This window comes from Dendropsophus ebraccatus, chromosome 11 (genome assembly GCF_027789765.1).
Source record: "Dendropsophus ebraccatus isolate aDenEbr1 chromosome 11, aDenEbr1.pat, whole genome shotgun sequence".
Classification (NCBI taxonomy): domain Eukaryota; kingdom Metazoa; phylum Chordata; class Amphibia; order Anura; family Hylidae; genus Dendropsophus; species Dendropsophus ebraccatus.
The window spans coordinates 57,080,325-57,104,812 of NC_091464.1; the positions used below are offsets into that span (position 1 = coordinate 57,080,325).

Sequence of the window (24,488 nt, forward strand, 5' to 3'; positions counted from 1 at the left end):
CAACGGCCATTGTTGTATTGAAAATTGCATTAAAATCAATGCACAACGGCCGGGAATAATGCCATTGTTCAAAAAATTGTTTGAGCAACAGTAAAGCAACACAATTCTCCATGACAAAAATGGCTTTTGTTTTAAAGGGGTTGGTCACTTTAAAGTAAAATAGTTCAGTGTACAGTATTACCAACTGTACTTACTGTATATACTGACAGCAGCTCCCTGTGTACCTCATAGAGCTAAAATCAGACTCCCCTCCTCCAGGCTGTGCTGCCCTGCTTTGTGGTGAGTCTCTCCATAAGATGGCTGACACGGAGAAGCATGTGACCATGCCCCGCCCCAAGTGTCCAACAATGAGCCTGTATATGCCTATGGAGGACACTGGGGGCAGGGCATAGTCACGTGCTCCTCCATGTTGGCCATCTTATGGACAGACTCACCACAGAACAGGACAGCACTGCCTGGAGGAAGGGTATATGATATATGAGGTACACAGGGAGCTGCTGTCAGTATATACATGGGATAGGGATAGGGATGGTATGGGATATGATGGCGCACTGACTGTACTACTACTGTACTGTATATGCACTCCAGTCTCATACAGCACTGTAAAATATGGGAGATGGTGGTGCACTGATTGTACTACTACTGTGCTGTATATGCACTCCAGCAGTCTTATACAGTACTGCTTATATACAAGCCTCACCAGTGCTAAACTCATCAGGTACAACCCACTATTCACGCTCTCAAAGACGTTCAGATACCGAGCAAAGTTTGAATTCTGAACATTACTTCCAGGTAAATTTTCTTTCAAATACTGCGGAATTACTATACTTCAAAACTGGGTGCCTGAAAAGGGAACCGAGCAAGAGTTTGAGAACCAAACCAAACTTTCCTTGAAAATGCAGTTTGAGAGCTGAACTGTCTGAGTTCCAAACAGTTTGAGAACCAAGGTACTCCTGTATACTGTGTTAGTATGTTCAAGAGCTCACTGCCAGTCTGCTTTAGTAAAAGATTTGCCTAAGGCTTCATTCACACATCAGTATATTTTTGTGGACTATATTTTGTGTTATCTGCTAAAAACCATCCATAGTGCACATCTGTAGCATCTGTGTTTTTTGCAGATCCCCAGAAATTTTTTTACCTAAATTTGCTGATTCAGAGCTTCTTGTGGGTATGAGTGTAAATTCTGGGTTCTTTTTATAGCTACAGTACATCTTGGTGCTTCCTCATTACTATGGATGTTGGTATATTAGTAGCTGCCTGAGTTTGTAGCTTGTTGCAAGTCAATATCAGATGTTTCATGGCTGCTGATTCATCACTAGTCAAAAGCGGAAGCTTTTTGGGGTGTACATGAGCTTTGCAATTTGTGATGTGTAGACGTCAGGTTCAGATCATCTTCTGCGGTGTTAGTACCAACCTAACTTGTTTAAACGAAAGAGGATCGGTTACCAGGGAAAAGGTTATGGCAGTCTAAGGCTCATTGGGCAGTGGGGGTGGGGTGGGGGGGCTTGAGGCTAGGCTGTCTAGTCTGAAGAAACCAGTCATGTAACAGGAAAGTTTCAAGGTCTTTTAGGCAACAGGATGAATCTTTATAAAAGCGCCACCCCCCTTCCTTCCCCGGACCTCACTCAGTTCAGCCCTAGGGAAGGAAGGGGGGCTTTTATAATGATCTAGGTTACTAGGAAGAAGCAGTGGGTGTATAACGGCATGTTGCCCCCCCCCCCCCCCACCACCACCACCACCTAATACTGTTCTACTAAATACAAAAACATCATTTAGTGACTCATAGGTGACATATTCTTCGAGCTGAAGCATCACTTTCCTTTTTCTCTCCATCTGACCTGGACCACTGTGATGCCATGATGATTTCTTGCAGCTACAATTTATCTCTTCAGAACCTGCCAGACAAACATCTTAGGCTTCACACATTTCCAGCAACTTACTTCCCTTTTCCCCTCCCATAGGCTCCCAAACAGTAGTAATTGGCTGTTTGGTTCATTAAAGTGAGTAGGTATGTGGGTTGCCCCCTGTATGTAGGATCTTCTGCTGTGCCTGCTATATAGTAACAATGCCCCTGCTGTGCCCCCCATATAATAATAATGCCCCCTGTTGTTCCTTTCCATATAATAATAATGCCCCTTGCTATGCCTTCCATATAGTAATAATGTCTCCTGCTGTGCCCTCCATATGGTAATAATGCCCCTGCTGTTCCTTTCCATATGGTAATAATGCCCCCTGCTGTGCCTTCCATATAGTAATAATGCCTTCTGCTGTGCCCTCCATATAGCAATAATGCCCCCTGCTGTTCCTTTCCATATAGCAATAATGCCCCCTGCTGTTCCTTTCCATATAGTAATAATGCCCCCTGCTGTGCCTTCCATATAGTAATAATGCCTCCTGCTGTGCCCTCTATATAGTAATAATGTTTCCTGCTGTGCCCTCCATATAGTAATAATGCCCCCGGCATGCCCTCCATTTAGTAATAATGTCCCCTGCTGTGCCCTCCATATAATAATAATTAGAGATGAGCGAATACGATTCAATCAAGATGGTATTCGATTGAATATTGCAGTATGCAAAAGATTCGAATTCAATCGAGTAGTGTGACGAATACGTGGGAAACATTTGAAAGCCCTCCCATCGCAGTTGCCACTTTTTTTAATCCAATCACCATGCAGGGGGGCCGTGAGGGACCCTGGGAGTACGCATGCAGCGCAAAAATTGTGTCTACCCTCATTGGATGGCTGAACCACATGACCTCAAATATTTAATACTTGACTTCTGCCTCTCGACCGCAGATGCGCTTTCAACCTAGCCAGGGAAAGATTTTGGAGCAGGGGGAGATAAGTTTTAGTAGCGTTTTGGTTAGGCAGGCTTACTACTGAACCCAAAAGTCCTTTTCAGGGCTAATATCCAGCGAAAAAGTCATCTTTGAATACAAAGCACTTCTCAGTGCTAAGACATAGATGATTTAACAGCATCAGCAGCTTTATTCATTCCAGTACCCTGTGTGTACAAGTGACTTAAAATGTCCCTGGTTTAACCCACTAAGGGCACGTTATACATATTGTGCCAGTAGCCCAGTAAAAGGCACGTGATACCTATTGTGCCAGTTGCCCAGTAAAAGGCACGTGATACCTATTGTGCCAGTAGCCCAGTAAAAGGCACGTCATACATACTGTTTCAGTAACGTTCGTACAGCATGATGCGTGATACGCGCGAATAACATGACCCTCTATGGACGCACATTGGAATCATGTATGTAACGCTGCGGAAGAAATACAAAGGAAATGTGTGAACATTGCCGTAAACGTTCGTAAAGCGTTCGCAGATATTTTTCATTCACAATTGGCATTATACTGCGATTTTGGGGTGTTGGGTGCACCCAGGCATGCTCCCCCTAATGTCCCAGTGTCATTCCGGAGGTGTTGGCATCATTTAGGGAGGTTTCATGAGGGACTTGGTGACCTCCAAGTGGTCGAATTTGGATTTCCAAATGCCGAGAATTTTTTTCCCATAGACTATAATGGGATCGAATATTTGTTTGAATAGTCGAATATCGGTGCCTATTTGATTCGAATTCTCGAAAGTCAAATATTTCACTACACGCTTAACTCTAGTAATAGTGTCTCCTGCTTTGACTCCATATAGTAATAATGTGCCTCCATATAGCATGGGTCTCCAAACTGCGGCCCTCCAGCTGTTGTAATACTACATTTCCCATCATGCCTGGACAGCCAAATCCAAAGCTTTAGCTGTCCGGGCATGATGGGAATTGTGGTTTTGAAACAGCTGGAGGGCTTCAGTTTGGAGACCCACGCCATATAGTAGCAATAGAAACAGATCGCTGATCTCAGGGAGACCAGCCAAACAATAACACTGCCAGCTGCCGGTTAAAGCACTCAAAGCAGTGAAATCCTAGGTGAATTGCTCCCTGGGAAACATAAATATGCAAAAGAAGAGCCTGTGGAGCCTCATTTAAGAGTCTCAAAACATAAGACCAGCCAGATATCCCTCTGTGAATGACCCAGCCACATGGTGGCTGCTGTAGGGAAACCACCAAAACCACCATATTAAGTGGCCCTATAAATCAATGTAATGAAAAGGGAAAAAACCAAGGCCAGGTATCCATCCACAGCCAGCTGTTTCATGGTGTTGCCCCTCATCAGTGGGGAGCAGGATTCTGGATAGGTGGCAGCAATACCTAGTAAAGCCATAAGAGAAACATATTGCTGATCTCAGGGAGACTGCCAAACGATAACACTGCAGGCCGCTGGTTTAAGTGCTCAATGCAGTGAAATCCTAGGTGCATTGCTCCCTGGGAAACATGAATATGCAAAAGAAGAGCCTGTGGAGCCTCGTTTAAGAGTCTAAAAACACAGTTTTTTCCCTTGTTATTACATTGGCTTACAGGGCCACTTAATATGGTGGTTTTGGTGGTTTCTCTACAAGAGCCAACCTGTGACTGGGCCCTTCCCGGACGAATATCTTGCTAGTCCTGTGTTTTGAGACTCTTAAATGAGGCTTCATGGGCTCTTCTTTTGCATATTTATGTTTCCCAGGAAGCAATGCACCTAGAATTTCACTGCATTGAGTGCTTTAACTGGTAGCCTGCAGTGTTATAATTTGGCTGGTCTCCCTGAGGCTCCACGGGCTCTTCTTTTGCATATACACTCACCGGCCACTTTATTAGGTACACCTGTCCAACTGCACGTTACCACTTAATTTCTAATCAGTCAATCACATGGCGGCAACTCAGTGCATTTAGGCATGTAGACATGGTCAAGACAATCTCCTGCAGTTCAAACCGAGCATCAGTATGGGGAAGAAAGGTGATTTGAGTGCCTTTGAACGTGGCATGGTTGTTGGTGCCAGAAGGGCTGGTCTGAGTATTTCAGAAACTGCTGATCTACTGGGATTTTCATGCACAACCATCTCTAGGGTTTACAGAGAATGGTCCGAAAAAGAAAAAAACATCCAGTGAGCGGCAGTTCTGTGGGCGGAAATGCCTTGTTGATGCCAGAGGTCAGAGGAGAATGGGCAGACTGGTTCGAGCTGGTAGAAAGGCAACAATGACTCAAATAGCCAACCATTACAACCAAGGTAGGCAGAAGAGCATCTCTGAACGCACAGTACGTCGAACTTTGAGGCAGATGGGCTACAGCAGCAGAAGACCACACCGGGTGCCACTCCTTTCAGCTAAGAACAGGAAACTGAGGCTACAATTTGCACAAGCTCATCCAAATTGGACAGTAGAAGATTGGAAAAACGTTGCCTGGTCTGATGAGTCTCGATTTCTGCTGCAACATTCGGATGGTAGGGTCAGAATTTGGCGTCAACAACATGAAAGCATGGATCCATCCTGCCTTGTATCAACGGTTCAGGCTGGTGGTGGTGGTGTCATGGTGTGGGGAATATTTTCTTGGCACTCTTTGGGCCCCTTGGTACCAATTGAGCATCGTTGCAACGCCACAGCCTACCTGAGTATTGTTGCTGACCATGTCCATCCCTTTATGACCACAATGTACCCAACATCTGATGGCTACTTTCAGCAGGATAATGCGCCATGTCATAAAGCTAGAATCATCTCAGACTGGTTTCTTGAACATGACAATGAGTTCACTGTACTCAAATGGCCTCCACAGTCACCAGATCTCAATCCAATAGAGCATCTTTGGGATGTGGTGGAACGGGAGATTCGCATCATGGATGTGCAGCCGACAAATCTGCAGCAACTGTGTGATGCCATCATGTCAATATGGACCAAAATCTCTGAGGAATGCTTCCAGCACCTTGTTGAATCTATGCCACGAAGAATTGAGGCAGTTCTGAAAGCAAAAGGGGGTCCAACCCGTTACTAGCATGGTGTACCTAATAAAGTGGCCGGTGAGTGTAGTAATAATGTATCCTGCTGTGCCCTCCATATAGTAATAATGTCTCCTGCTGTGCCCTCATATAGTAATAATGTCTCTTGCTGTGCCCTCCATATAGTAAAAATGCCCCCTGCTGTGCCCTCCATATAGTAATAATGCACCCCTGCAGTGAACCCATAGTAATAATGTCCCTCTGCATTTCCCCCATAGTAATAATTTCCTCTTGCAGTGCCCAATAGTGCTTTGCCCCAACACATTAAAAAAAATAATTATACTCACCTAATCCTGGCATGGAGCTGACCTTCCTCTCTTCTGGCCTCTTATCTCCCCCATAGTAATAATGTTCCCCTGCATTGCCCCATAGTAATAATATCCTCCTGCATTGAAGTGATGCAGGAGGATGTTATGTCGGCAGCCAAAGCTGCTCTTGCACCACATTGAATACCCGCCCACAGCCCTCTGCATAACAGCTTGCACTGTTGTGGTACCATCACATTTTTACAGGGTGAATTCATTATAAAATGGTGCAATTTTACTCTAATTATCCAAATTTCAGAAAAAAAGAATGGTGCCATTCTAAAGTGACTATGTAAACTGTGGTAAAATGGCAAAATTTTACAATAATTTTTATCATTGGGGAAAAAATTAGATGGTATTAAGACGGTACTGCAAAATATCCACTGTTACACAGAGGGCTGTAGTGTATATAGCTATAGAGTTTATATATATATATATATATATATATATATATATATATATATATATATATATATATATATATAGTATCTCTATGTAAACCAGCCAGACCACTGCCTTTAGAGCAGAGCACAAGCAGGCTTTACATTCCAATAAATCAAAGCATTGCTACAGTATAAAGAAATGGTCTTACATAAAAGTAAGAAATGAACCACGAGAATTATACTTTCGGTTTGAAAAGGAAATAGGTGCGTGGGCACAAACTACAGGACTTCAAAATAAAAAACATTCACTCTACAGTAGAGCAACAGTATTAACATTCCATAGTAAAACATATGCAAGCTTTGAATAAAGGGTTAATCCATATGGTACACTACATGAAATGTATTCCTAAAGGGTTAATCCATTTAATCCATATGGTACACTACATGAAATATATTCCTGAAGGGATACTGTAAGACAAATAGACTCCTTCAGTGTTTAAAAAAAAAAAGATAAAAAGGACTGTAATACGTGTAAGAAGTGTAAAAACGAGTTGTACAGAACCTAAAAACCACCGACCTCATTACCTATAACCACATAAGAGCACTTACATCCGGCATACCAGAAACAGTATGAATTGTATGGACTCTATAGGACCCTATTATACACTGTATATAGTGCAACAGGTAAAAGCTGTTCAGACCATACAAAGGCCCATAAACCTTCACTCTTTGAGTATTTTAAAGACTCTCTATACACCAAGAATATAGATAGAATACACAGACTGCACCAAACAAGCAGTTCATTCTTTGGTTCAAATCCCTGTTGAAATTGAGTGGATGGCCGTCCTTTAAAGGGGAACTCCGGGTAGAGGTAAAAAAAAAAATGAAACTTCTGCAGAAGCATATAACATTACTTACCTGTCTATCCCAGTTTTGAAACTACCATAAATCCATTTGTTTGTTTTTTTTTGCTCTGTACTGTGTTTCTGTCTTTCCTGGTTTAGCATTTCCTAGAATGCAATGCTTTCCCTCAGCTGACCATCACAGCCCCTACCCAATACAATCAGAAAAATTAGTGCAGCAGCTGCTTCTGGCTGGTCAGAGATGGTGAATCTCTCAGGGGATTGGGGGATCCAGCCAAGCCTCCTGTGACATCACGCCCTGCTCCCCTGTCTGCATCATCAGCCTGTGCTCAGCAAACACACACAATGTGAGACAGAGGCATGGAAGATTTGTCTCCTAAGGGGGAGAGCAGTGGGAGCAGGAGACTATGTGAATTGAAACAGAGGCCATTTTTTTCACTTCCTGGATGTCTATCAGCTGCCAGTGTGAAAGAACTGTACAGGTACAGTACTACAGTACTTGTAAAGACACATCTATATAACTTTTAATGTACTTTTAATAGAAAACAAGTTTTTCTTATCCGGAGTTTCCCTTTAATGGCAAATAATTGCCGTTATTTTTAAACAATGGATGTTATTTGCTATTAAATGGTGACTATCCACTCAATTCCAACAGTGTGTGAACATAGCCTTTCTGTGTTTTCAATCCACTCCTGGTTTTGGTTGCAAAAATACTGACCAAAATACTGATTGTGAACATAGCCTTAAAATGATACAATAATGAGAAGGGAAAAAAAGACCTATATTTAATTTCCATCACAGGATTTGAACCAAAGAATGATCTGCTGGCAGGTCTGTGGACAGGTGAGTTACCCCTAAACCACAGCTCCAGCTCTTTTGGGGTTAGAGATTCAACCACATATGTGTGATTCAAAAACATATGTGTTGTTTCAGAAATAACCTGCTTACAAAGGACTAATCTGCAGTCAGAGACACTGGCTGAAAACTGAGCAAGCAGGAGGCCGGATAGCGTTGCGCCGGCCTCCATGTGGGAAGCCGTTCCGGTTGCGGCAGCTCTTCCCCGGATGCCTGGATGCCAGTGTGCTGTGATATCCGGGGGCGCTCTGCTGCCTGTGCGGCTGGCTGATGATGTGCAGGGAGGCGGCAGTCAATATGTGGCCGGCACTCTCTGGGACATGTCCCTCTCCCCGACAGTACGTAGTGCACCCTCTGCCCCCGGGCAGCCCTCTCCCGGGCACCACTCACTTCCTGCCCCGCTGCCATGCCCGCAAAGCTGTCAGGTCTCTGCGGGGAGGTGACATGCCACCCCTTCCTCGTCTCCTTGCAGGTGGTGCGGCTGTGCGGACGTATGATGGTGGTGATGGTGATGGGGGTGATGCTCACAGTGGTGGTCGTGGTGTGTCGGGTTCTCCATGTCGTTGCTTCTCAGTCTCTCCACCCCGAGGCTGTGCAGCAGCTTATGGAAGCCGGTCATGGTCAGGCTCTGGTTATTCTCGCCGTAGCGGTGGAAAAGCAGAAGCAGATTGTGTCGCTGACTCCTCACTGCCAGCACCTTCATCAGCACCCGCCGCCCGGTCACGTACACGAGTGCTCACCAGCCGCCTGATCACGTACACGAGTGCTCACCAGCCGCCTGATCACGTACACAAGCACTCATACATCTCCTCCCAAGCAGCTTGCTTCATCATGCACGGGACCGAGCAATGGGCTGACAGTCTCAGCGCTCACCCTGCTGCCTGGTCCCATACATGATGAAGCAAACTGCTTGGGAGAAGGTGCAGCTGCTTGGGAGGAGGTGTATGAGCGCTCACCACGCCGGGACCGGGCGGCGGGTGAGCGCTCATGTTTATGACTGGGCGCTGATGAAGGGGGGGAAATTGAGAAGGTGTAAGAGCGCTCAACCCGCCGGGACTGGGCGGCGGGTGAGCGCTCGTGTTTGTTACCAGGCGGGCACTGATGAAGGGAGGCAGATTGGGAAGGTGTTTGAACGCTCACCCCGCCGAGACCGGGCGGCAGGTGAGCGCTCGTGTACGAGACCGGGCGGAGGGCTCAGATGAGGGGTGGCAAGTTGGGGAGCACCCAACCCGCCGGGACTGGGCGGAGGGTGAGCGCTCCTGCACAGGACCGTGCAGGGGGGAGACAAGCTGAGAGGGGACAGTTAGTTGGGGTGAGCGTCAGATAAGGAGCGCTCACCTTGCTGCAGCAAGTGTAATAGGACCAGGCAGAGGAAGGGGGTACATTACCCGCACAGGAAGGGAGAATTATCTATTCTACTGCTCCCCCTACTGGCACATACACTTGAGATGTGACGTCACTTTTTTTTGAGGAAGTGAGTCTGACTGATCTACTAAATTGAGGGAAATAGCACTATACTGTATGTGCATTTTCCATAATTAGTGGATATTAGGGATTTGTATAACTTTCTTTATGTAATAACATATTTAAAAATACTTTTTGCCCGGAGAACCTCTTTAAGAATGATACACTGTATGCAAGTGTAACGAAAATCATACACTGTGTGCAAGTGTAACGAGAATCATACACTGTGTGCAAGTGTAACGAGAATCATACACTGCCTACAAGTCTATTAAGAATCATATACTGTATGCAAGTGTAACGAGAATCATACATGTGTGCATGTGTAATGAGAATTATAAACCAACATGGTCTGATTCTTAATGTAATTTTTTAATTTTCTTTGTTACATACATGGCTTGATATTCTATGTGTTCATATATTTCTTCAAATGCCATGCTAGAAGTTTCTCTTCTCGATTCTGCTTAATGTTTCTACAATGATCCACATAGTTAAGTTCTAATTTAGACCTGATAACTTAATTAAGAGGAAGTTACACAAAGCCACAAAGACAATGGCCCAGATTAATCAAATACCTTAAAAAGGACGCACCATACCTACCCATCCCTTTTAAAGGGGTACTCTGGCAAAAATATTTTTCTTTAAAATGAACTGGTATCAGAAACTTATATAGATTTGTATTTTACTTCTATTTAAAAATCTCCAGCTTTCCAGTACTTATCAGCTGCTGTTTGTCCTGCAGGAAGTGGTGTATTCTTTCAAGTCTGACAAAACGCTCTCTGCTGCCACATCTGTCCATGTCAGCAACTGTCCAGAATATGCAAAAGAAGAGCCTGTGGAGCCTCATTGAAGAGTCTCGAAACACAGGACTAGCCAGATATCCCACCGGGAAGGACCCAGCCAAGGGGTGGCTCCTGTAAAGAAACCACCAAAACCACCATATTAAGTGGCCCTAAAAGTCAATGTAATGACAAGGGAAAAACCAAGGCCAGATATCCATCCGCAGACAGCTGTTTCGGGGTGTTGCCCCTCATCAGTGTAGAGCAGGAACTGTCCAGAGCAGAAGAGGTTTTCTATGGGGACTTGCTGCTGCTCTGGACAGTTCCTGATATGGACAGAGGTGGCAGCAGAGAGCATTGTGTCAGACAGGAGAGAATACAATACTTCCTGCAGGACATACAGCAGCTGATAAGTACTGGAAGACAAGATTTTTTAAATAGAAGTAAATTACAAATCTATATAACTTTCTGACACCAGTTGATTTGAAAGAAAAAGTTTTCAAGTACCAATTTAAGATCCATATAACAAATCCATTCCTTAATTCCATGTATTGGGGAGATTTATCAAAGGGTATAAAATATAGACTGGTGTAAACCACCCACACCACCCAATTACAGCTCTTCTTTCAATTTACCAGAGCTGAAAGCTGAGCTGTGATTGGTTGCTGTGGGCAGCTTACACCAGTATGTATTATAAACCCTTAGATAAATCTCCGCCAATACGTGAAAAGAAGGATAGGATTTCTTATACGGACCCTAAATGGGATGGGTAGGTATGGTGTGCCCTTCTTAAGTTCTGTATCCATTTTCTGTATATTCTAAAGTGATGTCAGTATATCGCAGAGCTTTCAGGTTTTACATATATTTGCCAATAGCTTCAATATCTTCTCCTCCACTACACAGTCGAGTCCCATGTAACTGAGTGTGCAATATGGACAGCAGATTGATGGAACAGGAGTGACTCAATAAGGGCCTGGTAGGTGTCATAGGTATCTCAGCCATGCTTGCTGCTTCTGAAAGGTACAAGGGGGGTGTCATCCATAGAGCAAACAAAATGACTTAGCCCCGCAGATGTTCAATTGGGTTCAAGTCTGGGGAATTAAGGGGCCAGCCAGGGCAGTACTGTGAAGTCTTGGTCATGCTCTTCCGACTAGTGATGAGCGAATAGTGAGATATTCGAATATTCGATATTCGTACGAATATCCCGCGAACATTCGATCGAATATTCGATCCCATTAAAGTCTATCGGAACAAGTATTCAGTTAGTTAAAAACATCTATTTGACCATTTGGAGGGTAAAACTGGAAGCTGGGGGATTTGAACGCTTATCGAATATTTGTCAAATATTCGCGGGATATTCGTACGAATATTCAAATATCTCACTATTCGATCGAATATCTATTCGATCGAACAGTATTCGCTCATCACTACTTCCGACCAATATGGGACTTTTCTAGCTGCGTGACATCTTGCATTGTCTTGCTGGAAGATCCTATCCCTAAGAGGAAAATCAGCTTCTCGGGATATATTCATACCCAGATAGTCTGCAATATGGATGAGTGGCCCAGAGAATGTCAAGAGGGAATACCCTAGTCCATAACAGTGCCCCCACCAGCTTGTGTTCTTCCTGCAATGATTGCAGGGTTTTTGTTCTCTCACAGAAAATCTGGACTTATTAGAGAAGACAACTGTGTCAGGCCATCTTCGTGCAAAGATACCATATACATTCTCACATAAAATATAATTTTCTTGAAAAGCTTATCATCTTGTAGCACATATTTTGTTGAATCATACGTAAAGTTAAAGGGGTACTCCAGCAAAAAGCTTTTTCCCAGTAATTGAAACACATTACAAAGTTATATAACTTCAATCACCTATCTGCCCCTCTTCCCTATCTCCCCCCCCCTCAATCCCCCAGGAAGTGAAGTAAACTCATTCTTACCTAATGACTGTTGACCCCAGGATTTTCTGTGGCAGCCTCCTGGTTTGTGGTTTCCCATTATGCACTTTGTCTCCTGTAATATCTAACTGACTCTGTAGAACTGTTAAATGGCTTACAGCTTGTTCGGCCAATCAGAGCTGAGCTACCTGAGCCATCTGACAAAGGGAGGCTGGCCTTACACGGCTGAGACCAGTTTCCCTCTTGATGACATCATTGTCACAAAATGGCTGCCACAGAGCAGCCTGGGGTCAAGAGTCATTAGGTAAGAATAAGTTTACTTCACTTCCTGGTGGGGGGTTGAGGGGTGAAAAGATAGGGAAGAGGGGCAGATAGGGGATTGAAGCATTTTACAAAGTTATATAACTTTGTAATGTGTTTCAATTACTGGGAAAAAGCTTTTCGCTGGAGTACCCCTTTAAAGTAGGACACATTGGTAACCTTAGTCTCTATAGTTTCTATACAGCACTTTTCAGAATTCCATTTTCTCCCAACCACAAAATAAGGACATCGTCTATGTAACGTCACCCATTAAAGGACCTTACATGTACTGTACAGTATTGTGCAGCTAACATTCTAACTGGAAAAAAACAACCCTTCAGCCCTGAAACCCATCGTGGTAGCAAGATATGTATCCTCATTGAGTTCAGTTTATGGTTTCCTAATCCAATATACAAAAGGTGCATATCTTGAATAAACATGTACTCTGAAAGAGAACGATTATCCAGCTAGAAATAGATTCTACTAAATTAATATATAACAGAAACAACCTAGTATATATGTGCTGGTTTGAGTCATAGGCTAAACCTTAAAGTGTACCTGTCATCCTAATTTTCAAAATCAACAGTAGATGTGAAATAAAGCATTGTTTTTTTTAGTTATCATGGAAACACAGCACTTCCTTTTTTTTGTCCAAAGTGTCTAAACTCAGTAAGTTCCATGATTCCCAGATCAGTCATGTGACTGAAGGACACATTGAGCCATGACCCTCTGTACTGGCCAGACTTCATGTGTTTAGTCTCTTTTATTCAACACAAGACTAAAAATCTGCCTTCAGAGACTGGACCTGGATACAAGTAAGTATAGCATTGTTATGAGAGCTAAATAAAATAAAGAATGTAAATTTGCTTTATATCATATCCCCTGATGATTTAGATTTTCAAAGTTATAACGACAGTGACACTTTAATAAAATTGCACATTTTTGATCTCTTGTTTGTATCTTTTCTTATTGCAGTGTAATAAGTAAGCTTGGTTGTTCGCTTAGTTTCCTTTGAGTCATCTGGCACAGGAAATGGTGTAAAAATGAATATTCTGGGTCTACCCAGAGGTTTCTTATAGCATGACAAGCCTTATCGCATGGAACAGAGAATGGAGAAGTTATTTTTATATTGAAGGGTGTTAGAAAAAAAAAAAAAAAAGATGTGTGTTCGCTCTGCAATGCCTCCTTTCAAGTCCCGATGTCAGCAAGAAGAATAAGAAATCCAACATGAAGTTACAGGAGAAAAGTTGCTTTATGCTTCAGCTGTTTTGGCTTATTTGTGCTGTCAAAGTAAAGGCAGGTAAGAACCAGTACACTGCTCTACATGGAGCACAAACTGGTTATACTGGGAATGAGAGTTTTCGCTGCTACTTCTACTTATCCCAATATTCATATAGTACTACAGTACCCTTTACCCTGCTTTTTATTTTTTTTACTATGAATTCTGCTACAATTATTCTCATTGTTTACTACTACTATTCCCCACAGTACTTACTAGATTACTATATACTACAAGTGGTGTAAATTGTTATTTAAGTGTATCTACATTGTTTAATTATGTAATTTAGTAAAAAAGTAATCACTTGATAATGTATTGTATAAATGTTACAATAACTATCATCATATGTATGGTTCACATCTGCATTATGATTTTTAAAAAGTGGCGTTTAGTGCAGTGCTGGGTCTGTAACATGACAATATTTCACTACAACCATTGCCCAATAGTGTATTTCATTATATAAGTACTGTACAAATGTTAAGGCAGAAGTGGAAAAAAATCTTTTATCCAGGGAAGTGTTACAGGTTACTTTTATCAGTTAACAAAATGTAAATAAGTGAATAAGCAGAAGAGAAATGTAATTCCGATGAATACTCGGTGTGACCGCTATTTGCCTTCAGCTTCAGTTATTCTGGATACACAGAGTATTCTTGGTACTCCCTGCCTCGCAAACAGGCCTGAGAAATAAAGGAGCACCCTGAGAATGTTGGGGCATTCTTTTTATTGGGGTGCTTTTAAGGAACCATGTTGGGTTTGCAGAAGAATTCAGGTGCCAAAACACTAAAAATTTCACCAAAAAGACCCTGTTTTGGAAACAATACAGACGGTTCTTATAGGAGCCATTAGACCTGAAAAGTAAAAATTATATTTTTTTCTAATAATATATTGTTCTAGGCTATGTTCACTCACCGTCAAAATGAAGGATGTTTTTATTGGACGGCTGTCTATAACTGACAAATAACTGAAGAATAATGTCCTCAGGCTAAATTCGTTCCTATGCAATTAATCCTGAAAACAGAAGTGCCCCATACTGTTTGGGCATATGGCAGGGCTCTGATGGGAAGGTGCGCCATTGTGAATATTTGGCTAGATTTTACTAGACCAATTTTTTGACACCAAACACATTTGCAGTGCCCCCCATGGTATCAGTACAGTGGAAATCCAAGACTGGATTTGGAAACCACAACATTTAGAGAATCTAGGGGTGTTCTAGACACTCTTGAAAGATGCTCATTATGTGTAGGGAATTGAGCTAAATGTTATGTAGTTTATTCCTGGTATGTAAAGGTGAAGTACATTACTTGTGTGTAGAGGTGATAGAAACGTGGTAGCGTTAATTAATTTATTTTAATGACCACTTGTAACACCAAATGTTTATGTGGTTTGTATCCCCAATGACAACAAGCATTATCCTGACACTTTGAAGGCAAAGAACGCCCTGCTCCTGCTGAAACTGTTGTATATATTGATGGCAGCGAGCACATCACTCTGAGATACAGACGCCATAAACAACCTGACATTGAGACTGATATCAGCTGCACTGCGAATGAATTTTGGCAATTGTCACAGACTTGACACCATTTGTTATAGATTAGCATACAAGACTGATGTTGAGTAAACTTGCCGAAAGTATGGGTTTGGCAATGTTCATCTGCACCCAGGCCCTTGGCATTCGACTTCCGGCATCAGGAAAATTTGATTGTTGCTCTAGGGAGTCCTGCAAAACATGCCATAGGCTGTATTCGGGTTTTCCTAGCATAAATTTAATGGCTATTTCACCCTTAGATGATATTTTAAAGGAGAACTCTGATCAAATCTAAAGTTCCTGGGTGGGCAGGAGGTGGAGGATCATAAAAAAGAAGCAATGCTTATCCATCCTCGTGCTCCTGCAGCACAGCATCACCAGCTCTCTGTTGCCCTCCAGTCTTCAGTTTCTCACATCTTTCTGCATTGTCACGTTCCATTGGGAAGTAACTACTGAGCCAGTCAGTAACTGAGGCAGTGTCTGGTCCTTGACTTTTTTGAGTCTGAACATGACATCATCGGGATGGAAGCTTTAGAAGGCTGGAGGGGTTCATGAGCAGTGGCGCTGCGGTGCAGGGGCACAGGGACAGCTAACCCTCTCCATATACATTCATTCAACTTTTATGTGGCTAAACACATGGGTCCTGTGGATTATCTATATACTGTACATACATATAGTTTTATTTATTTTTTCTCCTGTATATTTACTTACAATGCTTTTTTTTTGCTTTTGTATTTGTATTTTAACAGTGTAGTCATTAAAGGTCCTGTTCCATGGAACGATTATCGGCCATATTCAGCTGATATCGGCTGTTATGGCCGATAATCGTCCCATGGAATAGGAGGCAACGATCAGCCGACATCGTTCATATCGGCTGATCGTTGGAGTCATTTGTCTTTCAACATGTTGAAAGACAAACAACTTATATAGCAAAGATCTGCTTCCATCTCTCCGTGAAATAGGAGCATCAGCAGCAGACGCTGCTATATGCTATGGGCTGCCCCGACGATCAGCGATCACCCAGGCAGCCCCCTCGCAGCTCCCCGCAGCCCCTCCCACACTCACCCGCTTGCTGCAGCCGTGTGTAATAGCGTCAGCAGCAAGCGGGGAACGAGGAGCAAACAAGCTCTGACAGCACTTGTTTACTCCTCACTGTCGGCCCATGTAAAAGGGGCTTAAACCTTTTCCACCGCTGCAAAATAAATTAATGTCACTGCAGCCTATGCCTGAGGCCGGAAGGGAAGGGAGGGATAAGCGGCTTGAGCGTGCGGTTTCCAGCTCTGCACCCTTCCCTCTCTCCCCTGACTCTGTTACAAGCTTCTCACAGTGGCAGGGGACAGAGGGGAGGGGGCATAGATAGGGACTTCAGCTTATGGGCTCATAAGAGTGATCAGAATAAGCTGTAGTTTTTAATGGTACCATTCTTGGGAAAATATAGCTTGTTTTTGAATTAAAGTATTGATTTTCTTTACCTTTTTTGGGAATAATAAGGCATTATTGGGAAAGTTTTTTTTTGTTTTTTTTTTCACTTGATTGCATTATTACAATAAATATTTTTTATGAAACATTCATACATGATGATGCCAGAAGCCCTGAAACTGTTTAAATCTTAAATATTATTATGAATGATGATGCCAGGAGTTCTGAAGTTTGTTCTGTAGCAAATTGTCTATATATACATGCAGTGCATGGAACATGCGAATGTAGCCCCGTTTACACTACGGAAACGGCACAGAGATTCCATGCAGAAACACCCCCCCCGCACGGACTCGGTGCCGAATCCTGCCTTCAATGTGTTTGGGAGGGCTTGCATGCCTCCGCTCTCTGTGCTTCTCCGCTTAAAGAATTGACATGTTGATTCTTTAAGTGGAGAGGCACGAAAGCCCCTCGTTCAAAGACATTGAAGACAGGATTCGTTTCCTAGTCCGCACTCATTCGGACATTCGGATTGGCACATTCGGAGGTCTTAATATGGTCTCCAGCTGCCCTGGAAACCATCAAATCCAACAATCTGCACCAGTAAGATATTTGCAGTTGCATCAGGATAGCAGCTGTGTTTTACAGCCAGTTCTAGCCTTCGATTGGGTGGGCTCTGCTTCTTTTTAAAAAATTCATTTTTTAAATGACCATTACAGAGAAAAAGCAGTAGTAAGCAAAGCATAACTATCTTCAAGAGCCCGTTTCCACAAAGAAAGTATAGGAGAATAACCCCAGCCTGTCTCCCTTCCCCCCCCCTTTTTTTTCCCCCACTAAAAAAATGTAGACCTGTAAGTCCAACAAGGGCAGAGCCCATCCTAGGGTGGAGGACCATCCTACAAGACAGATGATAAATGTCATACAGAATTGGAAGAGAGAAATGTAAGACAGAAGAGAAAAGCAAGAGGGTGGGAGAGAAGAAGGAGAAGAAAAGAATTGAGACTCCAAAAGGAGCGAGTGCAGATAGTGGGAAGGTTGGGTAGATCTCCATGCACCTAAGGGCGGGAGATCCGGGACTGATCTCAACACCGCAGAGGTTGGCCAGGTCACGTTAGCAGTGAGGGGTTTTACCCTAAATGTATTTGCGGTGGCCGATAATAGGCGTCATGAGAGAGCACTGGGGAAGCAACTGCGAGAGTATTATTGAAACCTCACATGCAATAATCATAGGGCCAATGGTCGGGTGTGACCTAAGTGGGCATAAGTAATGCTTAAGGGGCCAAGTTGTGCAATGCAGGGGGATGCTAGTGGAAAACTGCTCTATAGCCACCCATTGTTTCAAGAAGGAGTGACATAACCACTCAAATATTAAGCGTATAGAAATGGCAATGCCAACACCACCCAACCTCCCACCTACATAATTAGGTGTGTTTAAGGCACGCAGGTTTTGACCCCTAAATAAACTTATTTTGAGTGGAGGGTACAACTTTAGAGAAGGCCTTTAGAATCTTAACGGTAGGCATTGGAAGGCGTACAATAACTTTGGTAAAGGAGTGATTTTGAAAATGGCACACCGACCAAATCAAGTTCAATTCCCTTACTTCAAGTAGTGCAACACAATTTGATATTGGCCAATATAGGTGGAAAATTGAGGAGAAAAAAAGTCCTTTAGGTTCACAGAAATTTGAATGCTTTAGTATTTTAGTGCCTTGGAAGCCCAGCGAAACCTGAAGGGAGAGTGGAGGGTGGGCACCAACTCCACAGACAACAAGACATTAAGCGCCTCAGACTTTGAAAAGTTAATTTTAAAATTAGACAGAGAAGCATATACCTCCAGTTCTTTCTTTAAGACAGGTAGCGTTATGATTGGTTTGGAGATGAAAAATAAATTGTAATCCGTGTAGGCGGCAACTTTGTGGTGTCCCCCACGCAAACCCCACCTCCAGGTCCGAACGAGTCCGGACTGTGTGAAGGAAAGGCTGCAGGGATGGCCATGACCCATGCATAAAAGTTTGGCCCAAGACCTAAAGCTTTTAGAGTCTCTTCCATAAATGTCGAGTTGACCCAGTTGAAGGCCTTTTCTGCATCAGTAGACAGCAACATTAGCGGAGCCTTTTCTGAGTTAGCCTTATGGACCAGGTTAACTTCACCAATGGTATTGTTGGGAGCCTCCTGGCCCAGAAGGAAACCTAATTGGTCTGGGTGAATGACCCCTCCTAAGGAAAACTACAAGTCTTGAAGCCAAGATTTTGGAGCTTCAGGTCCATGTTTGGGGAGGTATTTGGTGGGCTCTGCTTCTGAGCCTACTCCATCACAGGACATACCAGTACTGCCTGAAACGCAAACTGCATTGCTGCCAGAATGTGTTTGCACAACCCGGAGTGGGAAGAAGTGGCTGGATGTTTGAGGTCAATGTCCTTCTACAGAACCTTTGGAGCCGACCAGATGCCTCCATAATGGCAAACATCATACTTTCCATGAGGGGGAAGGGGGGGGGGGAAATCATTCTACTACGACAGACAGGAAGAGCTAATACAGGAGGCTGGCAATTCTCATTGACCTGGGGTAAAAGCTGTCTCCCAGAAAGTATAAGCTTTTTGGCAGCAGGGAAAAAGGAAGAAGGTTAAAACCTGCTAAAGCTATTGACCCCTTTTGCTTCTGGTGGGCAGCTCACTAAGGTAAATGGCTAAACTGGAGGGTGTCACATGACTTCAGTGGGCATCCTACCTATACAGGCACTCTTTAAAATCTTAAAGGGGCTAGAATATGGCGCAGCAGTCATTTATTTTTTTTAAGACATTGAAGCAATACAGAAACTATACAAATCAGCAATTCAGTATCGCTGTGACTGTAGTGACCTGCAACATATAGCATTTTTTAAAACCCTTAACATACAAAACAAAATTGCACTATTTATTTTTTTGTTTTGTCCCAACCCCCCTCCACCATCACCGATTTTTTCTTTATAATACACTGTATGGTATAGTGAAGGATGCAAACAAAAAATAGTGCAACAAAAATAAATCTCTTTTGAAGGAAAAATAAAAACATAAAAACAAGCTTAGAAAGTGAGGACAGGAAGGAGTTAAAACAATGCAACGAAAACATGGCCACTTTGTTTCAGAGACAGCCAGTGTCAGACTGGGGTACCTTGGGCCCACCAGGGAATATGTTTTGCAACAGCTGGAAGGCCGAAGGTTCCCCATCCCTGTTCTAGTGTATAGGAGCTGTCCAGGCATGATGGGAGTTGTAGTTTTGCAACTGCTGGAGGGTCAAAAGGTTCCCCAACCCTGTTCTATGCAAACAGCACAGCCGTCCTTTTTAGTTTCTTGAAAGGTGAAGTCCCATGAAACTAACTGGGGGATTATATGTCATCCTGTAGCTGCTAAACAGGGATACAGACGTCCTGCTCAGGGGCCCACCGGGGGATTCCCCTGCTCCCCTGTGGGCCAGTCCGAGCCTGGACACAGCAACACTCTTGACTCCAGTTTGGGTGTTGGTTTTGTAACTCAGTTCCACTGAAGTGAATGTAGCTTTATTGCAAACTACACCTGAACTGGACAAGAGACAAGAGTGGGGCTGTCTCTGGAAGAAAGTGGCCATGTTTCTGTAGCACTGAATAACCCCTTTACGTTCTGCAGTACATACTGTATAATATAACTAAACAAGTACGGTATTCGTTGTTTTATTTAGTTGTAACATTTTGAGGTGATTTTCATTAATGAACACATCAAAACAAAGTAAAAACAAAAAGATAAACTGCACATACATTGTTTCAGGTGTGCAGTGAATTGGAAAATCTTCACTTCCCTTACGTCCCATTGGCATCACAACATATGGGGTAAATTCGCCCCTGCGAGCCCCTGGGACGAAGGAATATTTAATGAAAAAATAACAATTAAATTTTAATCCCCTCCTCCATGAGGTATAAATAGGCTCCACCTCCCCCTAGACCTCAGTCTTTTTTTACTTCGTTGCTGTTAGCCCTAGGGGACTTTGTCCCTCCTCCGTTTTTATGCTTTGTTAACCTGTTGCATTCAGGTTTTCTCTCCAGGTCTTAGCTTTTAAGTTTTTCTTACCTAGTGCGTCTTGGAACGCACTCTGCGTGTCACCCGAGCCGCTGGCTTTTCTTCCAGTCGCGTTCGACTGTGGAACGCATCAGCACCGCGTGCGTCTCAGCACTGCGGCGTCGGCGTCATGTCACTTCCGGGCGCCGGCAGCGGCGCGCGCTCTCTGCATGCCGGATTACCTGTGTGTCCAAGGCAGAAGGTAAGCTGTTGCTACCTCTAGGTCTGGCTGTCTTCCTCTGGAAGGATTTTCTGTGGCTCATTTGGATCTAATAGAAAACATCTGAGTGCAAAGTGCTGTGATCTCTCTTCTATATACTTAAAAATGTCTGAAATGGAGACCAGTCCTGCTGCTGGCAAAAGACCTTCTAAGGAAGCACTTCATGTGCCGAGTGTGAGACTCCTCTACCTGACGGCTATGGATACCATAGGAGGATCATTTTTTCCAGATAAGATTCATCCTTTCTTTCATAAAAATATTTATGAATGCCTAAAAATATTTATAATGCCTAAGTACGCTGTCCTTCATGCAGACCAAAACCTATGAGGAGCCTGATGTTCAGGATGTAGTTGTATGGGTCAAGGACTATGTGCAAAAGACTTTAGCGGCTAATGAGAATCGCTGCCCGTGTCCTAAGTTAAAGACCAAATGGAGTATTTCTCCCTCTACTCCCAGCCTTTGAGTATATTACTTTATGGCTGTAGGATTATGGTCATTTTCAGTTTTACTGTGATTGATGAAGTTAAGTCATCATCTTCTTCTGAAACCTCTTCTACTTCTGAAGATGAGAAAGAATTATTCAGGGGGTATTTCACAGCTGATAGAATTCACAAGCTCTGCTAAGCTGTGCAAGCTGAAATACACCCTGAGGAAATAGAAGAGGATAGGATTGGTCCTCCTCAAAAAAGCCTGGGGCTTTTTCTGTGGGAAAGACTTCATTGTCTATGTTACAGGCGGAATGGAAGGAACCGGAAAAGGCTCCGGGTTTGAGCAAGAGGTTTAAGACCTTGAGCCTCCAAAGGTGGACCCGGCCATAGCCAAACTGTCGAAATGTACTGTGCTGCCTGCGGAGGACGGATCCAATCTTAAGGATCTGATGGATAGAAGGGTGGAGGTAGCCCTCAAGAGATCATATACGGCAGCGGCAGCCCAAGGGGCAGTCTCCATTTCTTCTTTGAGGTTTCTAGAAGCCTAAGAAGATGGCTGGCCAAGGTCCAGGAAAATTTGGAAGGTAGAGCTAGCAGGGACAAGGTCCTTCGCTCCTTAAAAAAGGTCATTATGGCCATTGATTTCCTCTGCGATGATGCATCTCTGGGAACCAGGTTAGCGTAAAAAAACTAGTACGCTCTCGACCGCTGCCGAAGGGCGCAATGGTTAAAACCCTGGGTTGGAGATGCTAACTCCAAAATTCAGCTCTGTAATATGGAGTTCCAGCCAGGTAGGCTGTTTGGCTCTGAGCTGGATAAATTAATGGAGGAATTGTCTGACAAGGAGGGGAAGTCCCTACCATTGTCCTATAAGAGTGGTGATTCCTTTCGCAGAGCAAAATCTCCTCAGCGAGGCAAAGGGAGATACCAGTACAGAGGTTGAGGAAGAAACTATTCCAGAAGAGGTTCCGGGAAGCAGCAGAATAAGGACACCAACAAGAAACCAGACTTCTGACGCAGAAGCTGTCCAGTGGGAACACGTCTGAGTTTGTTTCTCCCTGCCTGGGAAGAATTAAGAAAAGATCACTGGGTGTTAAATATTATTCAAAATGGTTATGTCCTTCATTTATCATCTCTTCCTCCTCCAAGATTTCTTCTGTCAAGAAATCTTAAGCCAGAAAGACACTTAGTCCTAGAGACAGAAATTCTTTACCTCCTTTCCATTGAGGCTCTAGAGGATGTTCCTCTATTTGAGATCGGTCAGGGAGTTTACTCCCCAGTGTTACTAGTGCTGAAGCCATCCGGAAATTGGAGGCTTATTATAGATTTGCGATATCTCAACAGGTGCATCGTAAAGAAGACGTTCCACATGGAGAACATAAGATCGGTAAAATCTATCCTCCAGAAGGGAGATTTTATGGTCACCATAGATCTACCGGATGCATATCTTCATGTACCGATTCTGAAGGCTCACAGGAGAGCCTTCGCCATCCAAATCCAGGGGAAGGTAAGACACTTACAATTCAAAGTCCTTCCATCTGGAATACCTCCGCACCCTTTGTTTTCACAAAGGTAGTGTCACCATGATGGTTCGCTTCCGTTTACAGGGGATAAAGTTATCCCTTACCTGGACGATTGGTTGATTATGACTCAGACTCAGGATCTTCTGAGAGTTCAGTTGAACTATGTCCAGGACATACTTCAACAATTAGGTTGGCTTATCAACATAGAGAAATCAGACTTAATTCCTAATTCCTCCTCGTCAGGTATCCATAAGAACATAAATGCGCTTTCTAGGGCTCCTTGCCTCAGCTGCGGACGCGGTGCCATGGGCGTTATGGCACATGAGATTTCTTCAGAGAGAAGCACTAACAGTATGGAACCGAGGACTGAAGGACTTGGATGCGATGATGTTCTATCGACTCAAACAAGACATTCTCTAATGTGGTGGAGACAAGTCAAACATGGAGTTTTATTTTCAGAACCACACTGGATAACCATCACGACAGATGCTTCAGGAACAGGTTGGGGAGCTCATCTGACAGTCATCACGACTGCAGGATCTTAGAGTCAACAGGAATCCGCTCTGCCCTCCAACGTGAGGGAGCTTAGAGCGATTTACCTAGCTCTTCTTCATTTTTCTCCTCCTATTTTACAGAGAGCAGTCAGAATCCGGATGAACGACATGACCTGTGTGGCGTACCTAAACAGGGAGGTACCAGATCCCCTTCTCTCCTCAGGGAAGTAGAGAAGATTTTTCTGTTGGGCAGAAACCAGAATAACTAGACTCTCTGCGATTCATATCAGGGGTGTCGACAATATATTGGCGGATTGACTGAGTTGAGGCCTGACATTACCGGGGGGAATGGTCTCTCTCAAGGAGAGTGTTTATTCAGTTAACCCAGAGGTGGGGGCTTCCTCAGAGAGACCTCATGGCATCAGCAAGCAATGCCAAACTGAGGAATTTCTGTTCCCTTTACAGGGCAGACAATCCCCCAGTAGTGGACTCAATGACAATACCATGGACATACCAGCTGGCGTATATCTTTCCTCCCATAGCCATGATTCCCAGAGTTTGACGAAGATCAGTCTAGATCAGTCGTCAGTAATAATAACTCCCTTCTGGCGGAAGGGGTCATGGTTCACCCTGCCCATAAATATGAGCAGAGGGGAATTTTGGAGGTTAGCTCTGCATCCGGATCTAATATTTCAGGGTCAACATCTGTGCAGGAATCTTTCCAGCCTCAGCTTGACAGCTTGGAGACTGAGAGGACCGTATTAGACTCTAGTTTTTCTGAGAAGGTATAGTATACCCTTTCTCACGCTCATAGTAGCACTACAAATA

The 24,488-nt window shown here is 43.6% G+C and overlaps 1 protein-coding gene across 1 annotated transcript in view; it reads left to right on the plus strand.

The window, feature by feature from the left end:
• The first annotated feature begins 13,435 nt into the window (after positions 1–13,435).
• LOC138767857 (cell surface glycoprotein CD200 receptor 2-like) overlaps positions 13,436–24,488 on the plus strand; it is a 36,432-nt gene continuing 25,379 nt past the window's right edge. Inside the window, exons 1-2 of the mRNA XM_069945690.1 lie at positions 13,436–13,523; positions 13,684–14,008. Of these exons, the coding sequence (XP_069801791.1) occupies positions 13,936–14,008 (73 nt within the window). The 5' untranslated portion in view covers positions 13,436–13,523; positions 13,684–13,935. The remainder of the gene's footprint in view (positions 13,524–13,683; positions 14,009–24,488) is intronic.